Below are 17,552 nucleotides of genomic sequence, written 5' to 3' on the forward strand. Positions count from 1 at the left end.
GGCCAAGTATTCACATTGTAAAACTCCACAGTATGGATTTTTTTGTGAGAATAGCTGTTTCATGATAGTAATGTGCTAGTATCCTCTGAAGCTCTTCTGATCTGCAACATATCCTCAAATGCAATAAATATTTTCCAATGAGTTTTTATGGACAAACTTACAAATTCCAGCTGTGCTCCTTTCTTCTTTTGGATATTCTTTGTTGCTGCCGAAGGCCTCGAAAGCTGAGGATTTCTAAACGAAAAGTGACCTCCAGTGGTCACACATATCATTCATGGCTGATGCCTAGCATTTATCTTCCCCTTGTTAGAAAAGAGACAATGTGATAATAATTATCGGCCTGCAGCCTCTGCAGCACAGCCTCCTTGCCAGCACGGTCAGTCAAACCATTCCTTACATTCAGGTGTTTTGTATACCAACAGACTTGCTAACCACTATGAAAGTTTATTTATTTATTTTTTTAAATTTCATCAGTGTTGTACATCTCAGGAGTGGTTTTGTCTGCATTATGCTTGGGTTTTCCTGGACCATTCTCTTTGCTCACTCTCTGTATGTGCAGCTTTGATGCTAACATCCCCCATACACCAACCTGGTATAGGACAGATGAGAACTTTTATTAAGAAAATAATGAGAGATCACCCCATCAGGCATCTCAGGGTTCCTTTTTAGGTATTATGCTAGCAATTTGAAGTTCTGCATATCTTTGCTAATATAATCACTATTTTTCTTTTTCAATCTGGAAATCTGATAGATTGCCCTATCTTCTCCTATGTATTTTAGCACCCCATGGGCTCACCTTTTCTTTAGTGTTCAAAGGTAGAAACACAGAAGGCAGAGGTATAAGTCGGGGCTTTGTGGGATGTCCATCCCAGTAAACACCTCTGAGAAATCTATAGAGAGTACAGGGATCTCCTTTCAGCATAAATGTCTGAGCACCTCCAGCCTCCCAGCTTTTCCTTAGAGATTTTTATGAAAGACATCTGGGGGGCTTTTCTTGCAGGGGGATGCTTAGGAAATTCAATAGAAATACACTCTTTAGTCAATAAATTGCTAAGAATATTTGTATGAAAAATATTTGTATGAAACAACAGTTTCCTTAGTTTGTATTAGCCTAATTTAAAATAAAACAAACTTGAATCACAGAATCACAGAACTGAAGAGGAAAGCTCTTCTGTTAGTATTTAAATGTCCTGCATCTTTATGTCCTCAGTTAAATTAGATTCACTGGCCAAGTCACAGCATTTTTTTTTTGGAGGGTCAGTGGAAATGCAACAGTCACTGGAACTTGAGCTAATTTAAAGAAATACAGACATGACCTTTGATAAAAACGTTTGGGTACTCATAAATCCCTTCCCTTGGAAATTTTATTTTGCATGTCCAACAGGGGAAATGACTTGAATGTAAATCAAGTAAGACTTGACTCTCGTCTGAGACTGAGAAACAAACGGCAGCTCTCGGCCTAACCCGTGCAGCGCTGGCCTGACTCAGGGTGACGAAGCAATTCTCCCTGGTGCTGCTGGATGAGTGTCAACAAACCACTGCAACTTTCTCAGTTACTCCATCTGTTAAAGGGGGATTATGCTAATAACATCTTTTGTAACATGATTTGAGATTCACAGAGGCTGTGCTGTATAAAATTTAAGAGGGATTTAATAAACAGATGGCAAACACAATATTTTTCCCCTCCTTTGTAAAAAGTTACGTAAGTGAAGAGAGTTGAAAGGATAGAAGAAGGAAGTTTGCTTTATTTTCATTTTATTACTCCCTTCTGCTTCCCTCCGGCAGCTGTATTAGGTTTTGTAAAGTAGAAGCCTGTGAAGATGTCCACAGAGCATCTCTGCTGTGACACACTGGGATATAAACTGTGCCATAAAGCTTATTGTTTTCTCAAAATTAATATTTTTCTCCCTCTCTCTCTTCTTTCCACACCCTGCTCATCTCAGGGTGATAGGTTGTGTGTAGCCAGGCCATCATGGTACAGCTGAAAACATGTACTTTCTGCTAACCCTTACTTATGTGACGAGCCCACTGATTTTGGTATTCTTCCTCCTCCTATGAGTGCTGCACAAATCTCAGTAGATTAGGGGATGGTGCAGGAAAGAAATCTGTGTCAGAGTCAGTCCTGGGGATCTGCAAGCATGGACGACGGATAGTAGAGGGGGAACAGCATTTTATCTTGGCGTAACTCCGCAACAGACAAAAAGGTGGTTTATTAATAGGGGTTTGGCAGACATGCTATCCCAACACTTTAATGACTGCAAAAACAAGATTAAGGCAGGTGTCTAATTTCCTGCTGGCAGCTTGTGCCTAATGGGTGACAGGTTAATGCCGAGGCAGAGGCAGTGGTCAAGTTTCTGACTCAGTTTTCTTGGTGGTTCTGGGCAGCGGGATGGGAGAGGAACATTTCTGCGACACATATGAAAACGTTACAAACTAAGTACTAACCCGGCACGTACTACAGCACCCAGATATTTACCTTCCGTAGGGGCTGGCCACTTTGCTTTCTTTCTCTACAAGGTACATGCAGTGGCTGGGCTGTATCCCGCCCAGCAGTGCTCCCCCTTAGCCTTTGGCAGAAGCTGAGGGAGCCTTCAGCCTCCACGGAAGAGGGCTGCCAAAGGCCAGAGGCATCAGCCTGCAGCCCTTCCTCACGTGGCAGCTGGGCTCTGGCTCCCCGTGACTTCCCTCCTGCTTTCCCATGGACTCTTTTCAACTCCACCCACGTCAGAGGGAGCCAAAGATGCTGCTGCATGGTTTTTTTATTGCATTTGGGTTTGGTGGAAAGAGAAGGGCATCTCCACCTATGGGTTTCCAAGAAAACAACCCTCTTAGAGTAAATAATTGCTTGAAATGTCTCTACCTCTCTGCTGCCTACAGAGGGAACTGTCAGCTTGCTTAGGCAACCTAACAGCCGGGGTTAGGGAAGATGCTGCTTGCTGGGAACGTGCATGACACTGCCACGCTGGACAGGCAGTTCCTCATTTCGTTCTCCACTGGCAGAGGCCAGTGAAGGACTGACCAGATTTTGGAATAATGCTTTTGGAAATCCCTCACCTCCTGAAAGTAGGGAGGATTGCACAAAAGAGAGATCTTGGCAGGACCAATTTTTTTTGTCCCTGTACAATGTGCAGCAAAGTGGACCACAATTAAAGCACTGCTGAATGCAAGAAAACAATAGTAAAAAAGGGAGTAATAGTAAAAAAGTGTGTGTTCTTCCCCTTTGTAAACCTTGGGGCAATTTAATACTCATAAAAATGAAACCGTTTTGACTGCTGTACTGTTTTTCAGGGTGCATTTGCATCTGTTTTCATTTTTTTCCATTACACATGAGGGCTTGCTGAAGAAAAGTTGCCTTTGTTGCATGGAGCTGCAGCCCCTGCTGGAAGCAGTATGCTTTAGGTGAGGTACAAAGGCAGATGTGTCCTGTGGGGACAAAGTGTGAAATACAGGTAAAGGAGGAAGAACAGCAGGCTGCTATGGAAAGGGCCTTACCGTGACAGGCCAGAGGACATGCCATTTTAAGGTAGGTCAGATGGATCATGCTCTAGCAATGCTACTTCTTCCTGTTGATTAGAACAGGAATCCAGACATAGCCATCTTCATTATGGATGTCTACGGTAAGAGGGGCAGCCCCAGGATCTGATCTCACTGAAGCAAGGTAGCCTTGACGTCAGGGGAATGGATCATTCTCTGTCCTTAAGGCTAGAAATGTACATCTGGACTGGATATAGCAGAGTCCTTATATGAAACATCTTTGTATTGTCTATCATGAGCACTCCAAATCAAAGGTTACCTTATTTAAATATTAAGAAACCAACCAAAAGGCAGGAAATCTTTCTCCTGAATGGAAGCCACATAATGAAAACTCTCACTTGGGTGAAATAGGCTCTGAAAAAGTATAGTCCTGTGTTGCTAACTGAAGTAAAACAAGAGCAGCTGGACATCTGTGCTTGCTCTCTGCGGGAATCCCTTCATGTAGGAATAATTACATGATGGGAATTGCATAATGAAAAGAAAAAAAGTAAATATGCTAGAGCCTGCTAGAGCGAACAGATTATTTCTTGTTGTCGGTATCTCACTTTTTTCTGACTTCCTAATCTGTGAGGTTAATTACAGAAATGGATCCTGCTAGCCTGGAGTATCTCCGATCTGGTCATGTCGCTGTATGTGGGAAGAGGTTTGTGGCACAGGTCTTGAAACTCATCTTTCCATATCACTTTTAAGCTGCAAATCCAGAAAACAGAGCCCCAGAGCATTCCTGAGGGCAGGTGCTTGTCCTGTGATGCTTCACTAGCAGCAACAGCAGCAGAGAAAGGTGCAGAAGAGATAGTTGTAATGAATGTTCAGAGCTGTCGCGTTCTCCTAGGATCAGCCAGCCCCACATGGAGCATATGCTGGCGATGTAAGCTGTATGCTCTACAGCAGGGGCATCTGTGAAACTTCACCCATAGGATTGAAATGGATGGAGAAAAGTGCTATCACGTAACAAAAGAAAAGTGCTAGATGCCAGGCCACTGAGGCTGCTTTAGGCAAAATATTGAAGGAAGTAGGAGGAGAGGCAAGGTACCTGTAATAGAGTGATTTTATTGCATGTTGGAACAATTTCAAAGCCAATCCAATTATTTTAGTATTAACTAAAGCCTGGTTAAGACCTAGGGATTATTAACATGTTTAAAAATAGATTTTTAAAAAGATTTTTAAAGCTTTCTACATAAACAAATACAATACTTGCAGCATGGAAGTAAAATGCTCCTGCCCTATTGCACTCTGCAAAGTTTCTGCCTGAGAATATGAGTCAAAAACTTCCTCTTGTACCGCACGTGCTTTTTGTACTGTTTTTCTACTATTCAGCAAAGTTGCTGTGCATTTTGATTGGTTTTTATGAGCACCTCCTTCTTCCTAGAAATAGTCCTGAACAGCATGTAGCGTTAGTGAGAAAAACAAATCACATGCAACGAAAAGCACACTTAGGTTTCCCCTCCTCCTTATTTTCTGGCCTCCTGGACAAAATCCAGCAGGGAACTGCTTCCAAAGTCTATTTATGAACTTGTATTTACTCTTAAATATACGTAGTCTTTACTACATACGAACCCTATGTTCTGACCCAAGGAACTTGGAACCTTTGTTAACATTGTTAACATTGAGAAATTCAATTTCATAACAGGACGCTGAGGTGGATGCTATTTTATCTATTTTACATTAAAACAAAACAAAAACAAAACATCATCAAACAAACAAACAAACAAAAAAAAAAACAGAGGCAGAGAGAGGTTAGCCCGGTTGTTCAGTAAAGGACAGAAAGCCTGTGACAGTGCCAGCCACAGTGGAAGTTTCCAAACTTCCTGGCCCTCCCCGAGATGTAGGATTGTTTTTCTTCTCTTGTTATTTCTCATCCAGAAACCTGATCTTGTGACACAAGTCCTGCCCTCTCCGTAGTACAAAGATACACCTGTTCTACAAAATGACTGAAACTTATTCCCTAAAAAGCTGTGGCTAGCAAATCTGTTTTAAAAACTGAAGATAACGTGAAAGACAATTACACTCCCCCCCCCCCCCGCAGTTAGCAATGTACATCTGAGTCTGCAAAATCTGACTGTAAAACAGGTTTGAAGGAATCATAACAAAGCTGTCTTTATTTATTTATTTATTTATTTATTGACAGATGGACAGAGAAAAGTGTGAAAACAATCAGATGATTTTTCATTCACTTGCACTTTAATACAGGGTCGTTATCACTCTTTCCTGAAGTCATATCTTGAAACCTGATGGTCACATTACTCTGTTGGTACATTTGCTGACTCTGGGCTGTAACTTATACATAAGTGCTTAGATATCAGCACTTGACTCTGTGCCACAAACTTCAGTCTGTGGCAAAATTTAATCTGCTCTGAATAAATTGCAATCTGACGGGAGGCTTGCCACAAATCAATGGGCAGGGGTTGAGAAGCAGTTTAAAATAGCTGTGATACCCAGGGGGAAGACCTCTGAGTAAAAGCCGACAAGCAAGCAAAGTGAGCAGCCAAAGCGAGCAACAAGCCCTCCTGAATTTCAAGGGTCTGTCCCAGATGTGACCATTACCTTTAACTTGCTGCCACAAGGTTTATGCCATGCTCAGAAGCAGCTACAATAGGCAAAGGCCTTGACTCACAAAGTGAAAGGCTTGTACAACTTTTCAGTGTGTGGCACTCAGTTTTGTGCCTGTCATCTTTCTGATCCCAGACACAGTCCTAAACCTCATGCCCAGATTTACCTGAAGAATAAATGGGATCAGAGAAACACTCGTTCTCTTAGAGCCTTTCTGAAAGATCTCCCACAAGCTTCAGCAAGTTGCCTGTATGTGGCCTATGGCAGAATTTACTAGCAAGTGAAAACACACACAGCCTGTGCCCACGTTATCTGAGTGGCACACAGCAGTAGCTTTTATTCCTGCTTACTTCTAGGTGCTGTGGAGCCTGGGGTTCAGCATGTGTCACAGACCCAGTTTCTCAAGCCTGTAAACAAGACTTCTCCGGGTTGAGCTCTGCTGTTGTACCTGTTTGACCAGAATATGTCTGATTTAAGCCAATAGCTTAATAGCTCCTGCCCTTTTTCTCCCTGAGGATCCTATGTGTACAGGACTAAGCACGTACCAGGTGTCACAGCAGGAAAGCAAATGGGACAGGCATACATTTGGTCTGGTCTCTATTCTTCTTGCACAAGCAAATGTTTCCAGACTCTTCACGGGTGTAAACCCCATATTCTGCTGATCTTCAGATCTAGCTCCAAAGTCCTTGGCCTTGTACTTAACAGGGCCTGGACATCCCAAAGCTAGCCACAAGGCTAAGACCAACATGCAAGGGCATGTGTAGTGCAGATGCCATCATTTTGAAGCTCCCCCATCCGCCAGCTTTCTGCCCCTCATTGTGAGGACAAGGCAGTCGTGCTCCACTCCTCATAGTAATCCTTCTCTGGTGAAAGGAATGTGTGGGCTTCCTGGCTGGTTTGGTGGTGAGCTGCACATCGTAGCCCCCATTTCCAGGTGTGATGGTGAGGCTGCCCGGTGGAGGAGTAGGCTGGGAGGTCACCGGGTCTGGAAAGAAGGATGCCGTGAGTGAGGGCGTGATGATCGGGTGATGTGGAAACATCACCTCATGAAACACCTTTTGGTAGCCTGGGGTAGTGCCTAAGAGGAACATTCCCAGGTGCAGTGTTAACTACAGTGATTAAAATATCTGCCAAGAGCAAGCAGGAGGTGTGGTGGTGAGGCCACCTCGCCAGCCAATGGAGGCAGTGTTCAAACACGCTCTAGTGGCGTGGTGGAGATGAGGAAATGGTCTCTACCAGCTGCCTATAGATGTGTCATAAGATTTGAGATAAATAGCTGATCATTTTCTCTGTAAGTGACTAACGTAAGGTTAAGAGATGGGAGGGAGCTCAGCAGAAAGAATTCAAATCCGGCGCAAGGCAGGAAATTCGTACCAGACGGGTGCATTTGTAAGACTTGGCACTGCAGCCTCATGTGTTAACCCTGTGGTGGGGTGAATAATTTACTTGCTGTGTAGTATTACTCTTCCAGTCCCTATTTCTACCTTTACCTCAAAGTCACTTTCAAATGTGGTTTGAAAACCACCAAGCCTGTGCCCTGCTAGAGGTCAGAGCAAGCAGGGGCTGTTCCTCTTCCACAGCAAGGAGCCTGGAGCTCTAGGACAGAAATGCTATGGATATTCTTACTTTTTTATTTTCTTCTTATTATTATTATTTAATTTAGAGACTGGATTACTACCAAGCATTCAGCATAGGTTAAAATCATTTAGGAATTTGAGGTAGTGCAAAATGCAGCTATATGTATTTTCAGAAGTGACAGGGGCAGGGGAACCCTATGCTCACGCTGCAGGAGCTGCCCTGGCCACCGCTGAGGGCTGGACAAGTACAAAGGCCCCAAGTCATTTGGGGTCTTCCCACCCTGTAAGCATGCCTCTAACTCGATGGGACCCTGGAGCTACCAGAATGCTTGAGGATAGTGGCTCCTTTGACTGGAGAGAGATGATACAGATGAGGTGAGAGAACAGAACAGGTTTCGTGTTGGGCCTCCTCAGCTTCATACAATACAGCCTGACTATGATTTTCATGTTTCAAAGTACATAAATGGTGCTGTGCTCATCTCCATGTGCTGTAGCCCCAGATGCGACCTCCCACAGACCAGCAGCTGTATTTTGTAGCCTTTTTGTAGAAGTTAAACATAGACAGTAATTCTTTGAGTCTAGTAAGCTACGAGGTTAGGCCTTTTGACTAGCAACTCACACAGTTTCTGACAGAGCTCTCTGTGGTTGTTTCTGACATTTTCTGCAACAGCAACCCATTCTGTGACAGAGGTTTTTGATGACCCAAGCTTCACCTGACTCTAGCCACACCTCTCCAGCAAAACTTAATGTTGTCAGTCAAACCTTACTCTGCTAGATAACTAGGAAATGGGTTTCTTTCCATACCAGGAAATGGTCATTTATAAAGGAATCCAGTCACGTGCTGAATTTAGGATCATCATCTCATCTGACAAGAAGGCCTTTCTTCCTCTTTGCTGTTTGAAAGAGACCCTATGGTGGAGATAACATCACTATCAAAGGCACTAGCTCTGGGTATCTGTGAAAGAACAGATCTGCTGCTCTGCGCTATGCAGAGAAAATGTAAGTCACCTCCGGGCACCTGAGGTGGGTCTTATAATTGTTTTTTAAAATCAGATGCCCCTCAGGGGAAGAAATAGGATGTTTCTGGCTGGTACTAGCAGGAAAGCAAAGAAGCACGCATACACCATGCACTTAACTACATTAGGAAGCATTATTACTGCAGGAACCAGATTTAAATGAGGTGAGTAATTCACAAACGAGCAACTTTGTTTACAACAGCTGTTGCAATCAGTGTGATGAGTTAATCAATGGCCAGGTGATGTCATGCAACTGAGTCACAAGTTTGAGACAGAAGAACCTTGTAGGTCACCAGTCCTGGCCCTTGGCTATTCTGCTACGGTTCCCTGCAGCTCATTTCTGCGCTGTTTTCTTAGTCAGGCTGAAAACACACCTCATGTGACGGGGCTTTTGCCACGAGCTTCTGAATTTTTCCACTGTGAGATTTCGTTGCTAGGAAAGGGCTCCTAAAAATGCAGCCTCATCGTGTCAGTTTATCACAGAACAGCAGAACACAAAGCTGGAAGAGACTCAGAGATCATCCCGTTCATTTCTATGCCTAAAGACAAATAAAACTAGAATTACAACATTTCTGACAGACATGTGTTTACCCTGCTCTGAAAGGTCTCAAGCCTCTTCCGGCAATCCATTTCAGAGCTTGCCTGCTCCTGATATTACAAAGTTTTCCTAATGCCTTAATGCTTCCTGTTGCATTTCATACCCACTGCATTTCCATATCTCTCCTGAAGAGACATGGTTTACAGTTGTCACCTTTTTATTTTCCTTGCAATTTTTTATACCAGATGATTATTTTTTTCCCCACTCTAGTGAGAGGATAAAGTACAGACTAATTGTTCTGCAGTTGTCACATCATAACATGTTATCTCTGAATCTTCTTCTGTGTTACTCAATCTTCTATCATCTATAAGAAATTTTCATCACCTGAGTCTTACTCATATTTAGCTGGGCAAAGTACAGCTTGGCTTAATGCTTCCAAACTGGCCAAAATAGTGTTATGAAGCCTCTCTTTAAAAGTTAAAAAGCAAATTTTGCTTTGCGTCATTAATAAATTTACTCTAACAGCTGAGGAGGACATTATTCCTGGTCAACAACAGAAGAACTGAGGTCAACAGCAGTGCTCGTGCTATGTCCACATGCCTAGAAGAAGGCTCAGGTAGCTCCAGAGGAGATCTGAGCACTTGGCTACACAGCTGCAAGCCAGATAAGCAGTGACAGGGCAATCCTCCACCTTTGACACTTCCTGGCATGGTCTAGTCACCTCTGTGCTATCAAGCTCTTTCGTCCCCCCAAACTGGTTGGCCCCATTGCGACTGCCTGCTGGGAATGCTCTGGTGTGCCAGGAGAGGCTGGGAGCTGTTCGCAGGCTGGGGCCAAGCACTGGTCTAGCAGTGTCAGGGCAGAGATGAGGCTGCTCCGGCACCTCCGCCTGCGCCCTGCCTCTGTTTAGTTTTGCAGTACAGGAATAGCCTTGTGTCCTATTTCACTGGCTTAAGCACAAGGTCATCTTTTCTCTGTGTTAGCTTTGCTCCCTAAGGTCAGCAGAATGACTACGGATGCTGGCATAGTTAAAGGAAAGATTTGATGCATTGTGTCTGCTTTAAAACAATTTTCACTTAGGTCAGTTTGCATTTCCAAGCACACTAAATAGGAAAGCTGTTTTCTAGCAGTCACCTTGAAAAAGAGGGTATGCTAAACAATATACAAAAAATAATTCAATAAATACTACTTTTTCCCATTAATTGCAGGACTGAATGAAAGCTCCTTAGGGTTGTTTTCCAAATGCAAGCAGGAGCAGAGATTAGACAACTCTAAAGATCAAATACTTAACTGCAACATTAACTGTACTTTTAAACTGCTGGCAGGGATCCTGGAGAGTCCCGTGGTTGTTACACCAGCACACAAAGAATGTTTTACGGGACTGTCTCTGATCAATGTTTTTCAGAGGAACTGAATGCAAAAGCAGCAGCACTATTGTACAATTACCAACTCTGTTGCAACACACTGTTGACTTCTCTGCTAATGAAACGTACTGTTTTCCTGCGGCGATTCCTATTATTATGTTCCTATTTATTTAACCATGTACGTGATTTATCAGGAACTCTGATTGTTATTAAGAAAGAAAGACAGACAGAAAGAAAAAGGGAGAAAAAGAAGCAACAAAACAAAGAAAAAGAATAAGAAAAAGAAAACAAAGAAAAAGGAAAAAAAGAAAGGAAAGAAAGAAAGGAAAGAAAGAAAGAAAAAGAAAGAAAGAAAGAAAGAAAACAGAAAAAGAGAGAGAAAGAAATACACCAGAAATACAAACATAAAATGCATAAACACTGTGAATTTGATCTGATATTTCATGTTCTATATATTTTGTATTAACACTGAGCTGTCAACTGCTATGATATCTTCTAGCCAACACCTTGGTCACCAAAGCAACAAGAGGCATCTTGAACTCAAATGAACACATGCAACAGGAATATGTAATTAACTTAAATCCCATGTTTGCATGAAACAGGCACCTGCATTTCAATTAATAATCTAGCCTGCAAAAATATTTATATTCTTTTCCTTATTGGTGCAGCAATACCAGTACTTTTGTTCTGCTTCTGAGAATGGAAAGGATAGTCTTCTTGCTAAAATAATGGGCCATATGGAAAGAGATCTGTTTCTAATTCAGATGCTAGACTTCCTTGGTAACCCGGAGTAAGTCATTTAATCAGGGTGTATCTCAGTTTCTTCATTTGGAAAATGGAATTAATAATACTTCCTGGCCCATAAGGTTGTTGAGAGAGTCGGTAAATTGTGTTTCAGGAGCATGGTGCAATCCTTAATGGCAGGCTCCGGGTGCATGGTATTACCATGCAGAGAAGGGCTACGTGTCAGACCTCTACTGTCTTCTCCTAAAGGTGCCACCCCAAATTTACTCTTTCTGTCATCCACACAAAATGTTATTCTAATTATACATATAACAGAGTGTGTGAGTGTAATGAACATTAATGGAACTCTTAAGAACTGCATCTATCAGAATTGGGTGATTTTTTTTTCTGTATTTTTTTTCCAATTCCTTCTTATTTGTTAGTATTTCATTAGCCATATTTAAATGAGAGATAGTTCAGGAAAGGGATAATTTCAAGCCTTTTCTATGTGCTCAGTAAGATCTCTTGGAGTATTCTGGGTCTTGTATAGCTTGAGAACAATAAAGAGCAAAATGAGTTCTTTTTTTTTCTGGTGAACATCTGTGCTTGAAAAATTTGGAGATTTGAACATAAAGGACCATGAATGTTTTCAGAACACACATTACCAGAAAACCTGGCTGTATTTGAATGTTAATTTTACTAAACACCAAAGGAAAATCTTCCAAATCATTTTATTTGTGGAGCATGTAGAATTAGTCCTTTCAATATAAAATTTCAGTATGAAATAAGAAATAGTATACAATGTAGTTTTTCTTCAGTAACTTTTCTTTCTAGTTTAATAGAAGGATGACTGAATCCCCTCATCTCTAGCAAAACTGGAAGCTCACCCTTTTCATTAGATATTAATTCATTTCAATGTCTTACAATTGTGGCTTTAAAAAAAAATGAACTCGCTATTCATTCTCAGAATGCATGCATATTCTGTGCATTCAGAAAGAGGTTATCACACTAGCTATGTGCCACCTCAGCTTTGGGGCTCTGACTTGGAAAGCACAGCCACTCTTGAGGATCCTGTGCTGTCTGCCAGTAAGGGACAACTCACGGGACAAAGTCCCAATTTTGCTGTGCAGCTCCTTAACTTCAGATTTCTCCAAATGGGCTGAAATGGGCCCCTTCTGTCCTACAGAATACCTTCTCTTATCCTGCTGGGTATTACAGATCTTCCAGTACCATAGAGGCCAGGGATGCTGCTATATGAAAAGATCTTCTCCCTAAGTAGCAGGGTAAGACTACAGCTCTGCCTCAGTCCTTTGCATTGGGCATCCCCATTCTGCAAAAGAATAAACAGAGCTTGTGGTCCATGTTTCTTCAGGGCTCACAGGGATCCCCTGCTTCTGAGCTCTCTCTAGCAGATTATATAGAGTTTACCAGCAGATGATTAATCCCTGCTGGAAAGACAAAACAAACAAAACAAAACAACAAAAAAAACCCACATGAAAACTGAGATGGTGGAAAAAGAGGGAATTGAGAACATCTCTCAGTAAAGATAAAAAGTGAGGATGTGGCTTACAAAGGAATTGCAGAGGAAGTCTGTATTACAGCAGCTGGGTTTCAAGGACAGTAACTGAGGCCTGGATATATTAACTTCTGTATATAGTCAATTAACTGTATTCTTTTTTTTTTTTTTTTTTTCCAGATTCCACTGATGAAAGATCCTGGTTGGATTCGAAACGTCTGGACTCGCAATCTAAACGTAAGGAATTTTATTGTCTATTTGCTTTCTAACTCCAGTGCTGTACGGCAGGCCTAGCTTGAAGCTAGGCAGGTCCTTGGGAAAAGGGGATAAGGCAGAGATTAATGCTTGGCCACCTCCCAGTACCCAGCACAGCACGTCCAATCTCACCCTCTGGACACCGTGTGACCAGATGCCCAATGGGGCACTGTTATCTCTGTGAAAGGTTGGGAGACTGTGCAACTGTGGCCCTCACATGTGGCTGGTACTAGCAGGGTAAAGATGGAAACATCAAAAACAAACCAACAAACAAACAAAGAAGGAAATTTGGCACTTAGCCTGGGCAATAAGAATAAAATAAGCAAAGCTGAGGCAAATGTGGGTTAAAGGACATTTGCAAAGCCAGGGAAAATGTGCCCAGGCACCGCTGCTGCTGCTCTCCTGGAAGGCACATCTGTGAGGTAGTGGCCTTAGGACAGGCAGCCACAAATTGGACAAATGAACTCTCAGGAGCAATAATGAGAGAAAGGACGGCATTTCCCATCCCAGTTAGCAATCTGCTACTGCTGAACGACTGGTGAAGGGGGGAAAAGGCAGAGACAGGGAACAACCTGCTGCCTTCCTAAGTGACTCTGGACCGTATTCCTCAGCAGTGACCTACTCTTATGGAGATGGTGGGGCAGAGGATTTACAGGCTGACGTGTTTTAAATCACATGTAGGACCACAGCATTTCTACCCAGCACCAAGCAGTGCCACATAGACACATCCTCTTACCTGAACTGTTGGAGTCCCTGTGGATCTCTGTGTGGGTTTCACAGAACATTAGCCTGGGTGGAGTATCACACATCACATTGCAATCTCATGTAGATCCTGCTCACATGTTTCCACGCAACCTACACCGGTGCAGTGTAGAAGATATGCTATGATTTATGGAGGAACCTTCCTGATTTAGGAGGCTGTGGCTGACTCACAGGTAGCTAGCTCCTCTGTGTGCTAGGTGGTTGTGGAGTCTGGCAGCTTTTCAGTTTGGGTCTGACAGATGTAGGTGAAGATTTCCATGGAGCTATGCCAACACAAATTGAGGATCTAATCTATATGATGAATTTAATATTAGCAATGTCATGTAAAGTGGACGGGTGGATAAGTCAAACAGGCAGGCTGAAATGAGGGTGAGGTTGGCTGCTGTTGGGTCGGGTTGGGTTTGCATATCCATTTCAGTATCTGAGCTACGTAGACAGAAAGGAACCTGGGAATTCAAAATGCAAATAAAATAAACAGGGAAGAAGCTCCAATTAGCAAGGGACAGCACAAAATCTGAAAATTAAACACATCTAAAGCAACAGTATGGATGAGATCTTTCCATTCCAAACTTGAGCAACATCTGGATCTGCATTCAGGTGAGATTCTGAACTTTAGAGTATCTCCTGGGCAAGTGAAACATGTCTTGTGAACTTGTACTGAAGTTTGAAGGAAGCGAGGATAATGCATTATTGTAAGATTATACTTTCCGAAGTATCACTGTATGTTTTATCTGTGAAAAAATTTGAATGTACTTTTATAGCTCATTATTACGTCATTTGTCCTAGACTACTCCTAATGTAGTATAAAAATAACTGAAGAAGATGAGGAGAAGCAATTTTGTAACATAGACGTGCAATATTTAAAACACGCTACGTGGAAGGGAAATCACAGGAAATTAATGAACCACTAAAATAATACAAAGAGTGTTGCAGACGAGACATGCTAGCACTAGGTTGTACCTATGTCTGCACAGACACGGCAGCAATTTTGCAGCCCGCAGTATGAAACAGAAAGTGAGAAAACCGCATCAAACAGACTCTGCCATAGGAAACAGAATTACACAGGGTAAATGACATGACCTGGACAAGGTAGATGAGCAATAGCGATGATCCCATCCCCAGGCAAGCAACATGCAAAACATACAGGGTGAATGAGCTGGGCTGCAGGGGAGGGGCATCTGATATCACCGGGCTGACTACATAGGCAGGCTTTTTTGTCCGTGCCCAAATTGCAGTGTGGGGGTGGGCATGGGGAAAAACAGGGTGTCTGAAGAGGTCAGATCAGAAGCAGACATGTACTTTGACATGACTCTGAGCTACCTGTGGGTATGACTTTGCTTTTTTTTTTTTATTCTGTTAAATAGATTTATTTTCTATATTTTCTGACCAGGCCTTTGTCAGCTTCTTGTACTACTGCAGAGCTCGATACAAAACACTATCTGCTTGCCTACTCATAGATTTGCTTTTGTTTTAATGTAAAAAAAAATCACCTGTTTCAAACAATGAGCAAGACCCTTTGCTTGTGTAAATCTGCAGAGGTCACTGGTTTGAATGGGATTATCTTGCTGTGTGTGGACGGAGCATGGGGCCTGAGTTCTCTTTGCGCGTGATCTGCTGAGCACAATGTCGCTAGCCTGCAATGGGAAAACCAGCTCACATTGCTTTCACAGGCAGAAGCTGCTAGGTTTGAGGCTGTTCATGGTCTGTAGATTTTTCTGCAGTAGATAAACTGTAAGGTAAACTATAACGTTGGTATCAGGACTGGGGCAAAGTCTCTGATGAATTCTCAGGTTTGCATAACAGAATATGTAAAGCATTCAGGCTGCCAGGACAAAGGCAGAATGTGCGAGACCTAATGAAATGGATTTCACTAACTTCACTGAAGTAAATGATTGCCATGGACTTATGCAAAATGTTTGTATATAAGAAACATTGATGTCAAATGTATGGAACAGGGCGATATAATTTTAACGATGTGCTAATTCCTGAATGCAGCCATTTTATCAAACAAAATAAACAAACAAACAAAAACACAACCAAGAAATACTTTTTAAAAGTTCTGTATGTGCAAGTGCTTGTAAGCTTTTTTAAAGTTGTGAACAGAAATACATGGACACAGGGTTACCTTCATTGCCTTTTATGTAACGGTAGAGTCTAGAGAACGATAAGGAGAGCAGACAGAGTTCATTAGGGTTTCTTTGACAATACTTTAATACTGGACCAACCAAAATTGTTTCAGATTTCTCAGTTCAGCATTGAATTAGATTTCCTTACAATGGATTATTGCTTCATGAGAGACATTTGAATACATCACACTTTTTGGTCAGATTACATATCCATAATAACCCTCTTTTCAGCCCGGTGTTCCACTTGCTAAAAGCTTGTGTCTGCTTTATACTTAGACTCATTTATATTTCAAAGTCTTTGTTCAAATATTAGTATTTAAATACTGAAATTTCCCATTGGGATAAAATTACAATATCTGCTCGGCCTCCAACACAACAGAAAAAAAAAACAAACAAACAGAAAAAGGAAATATTTACTTAAAATCTGCAGGCTGTAACTCCTCCATTCAATACTTCATTTTCAAATTCCAAATTGGCTGATATATTCTTAGTCACACCAAACTTAAGTTTAGTTTCACAAATAATTAATTTTAGACTGATGCAGATGAAGTGTATAACATTCATTAGCACGATCAGGGATTATTGTGCCATGACACTTTTGGAGAGCCTACACTCATTTTGATGTCAAGAATATTTGGAGGGAAGGATTTACTAGTGGGTTGTCATGGACACTTCTCCCATTCATATAAATTTGAACATGAAACTGAAATAAAATATTTTCATGATTTTGCAAAGCCAATCACATCTGTTAACCATATAATACTCCAGACGCAGAAATCATGAGTGAATCCAGTTCATTACATAACATCCCATAAGTATATGCACATGCTCACAGATGTACAGAGAGATATTAGGTGCAAATTTGAAATCAATTACAATATTCCTGCTTTAAAATACCTGACTTAGTGGCACCAGTAAGAATTTTATGTATGTCCTGAGCCTAAACTAAGAGAGTGAACATGCTTAGATAAAGACTGCAGTAAACAACCTTATGTACTGATTAATTGCCTGGATTTGATGCAAGAAATTAAAGAGAATTTATTGTCCTGTCACTGCATCTGCATAGATTTAATTCTGTGCCTCAATTTGTGTCCAGGATTTCAGTACAATCTTGATTATTATCTTTGTCAGTAACAAAGTATTTTTGAGAACAAATCATCTCGGAAGCAGTAAGATTGTTAGCCAGAATTGTTAGCTCTGACAGCAAGTAAGACTGAAAAGATCATTTTTTAAAGCCAAATATATTTTAAACATTATTTTTTCCATACTACTCAAATTTTGCCTGAAAAAATATTATCACAAGCATTCAAAGGATGGCTATACTTCAAATCCAGAACAAGCACAGTCCCTGTTATAAACTGTAATTACTAAAATCCCAATGGAAGAGAAGTGCAAAGAAAATGAAAGGGTTACCCCCAAACAGTACCTCATCTCTTCCTCTGAGCCATCTGATGCTGAGTCAGAGGCTGGAGATCAGAGAGATCTAAAACCTGTGCTGCCAGGTGCTGCTGCCCAGCTGAGGTCTCCTCGGAGCTCAGCACAAGGCAATGAATGGAAATAAAATCCTGAGGGCTAAAGCTCTTCGCCAGGC

General features: G+C 41.8%; 1 protein-coding gene across 1 annotated transcript in view; it reads left to right on the top strand.

The window, feature by feature from the left end:
* The window catches only part of LPIN1 (lipin 1), a 76,624-nt gene that overhangs the window by 7,303 nt on the left and 51,769 nt on the right, over window positions 1-17,552 (top strand). Inside the window, exon 2 of the mRNA XM_048071282.2 lies at window positions 12,999-13,055. Within this exon, the coding sequence (XP_047927239.2) occupies window positions 12,999-13,055 (57 nt within the window). The remainder of the gene's footprint in view (window positions 1-12,998; window positions 13,056-17,552) is intronic.

Source organism: Anser cygnoides, chromosome 3, assembly GCF_040182565.1.
Source record: "Anser cygnoides isolate HZ-2024a breed goose chromosome 3, Taihu_goose_T2T_genome, whole genome shotgun sequence".
Taxonomy (NCBI): Eukaryota; Metazoa; Chordata; class Aves; order Anseriformes; family Anatidae; genus Anser; species Anser cygnoides.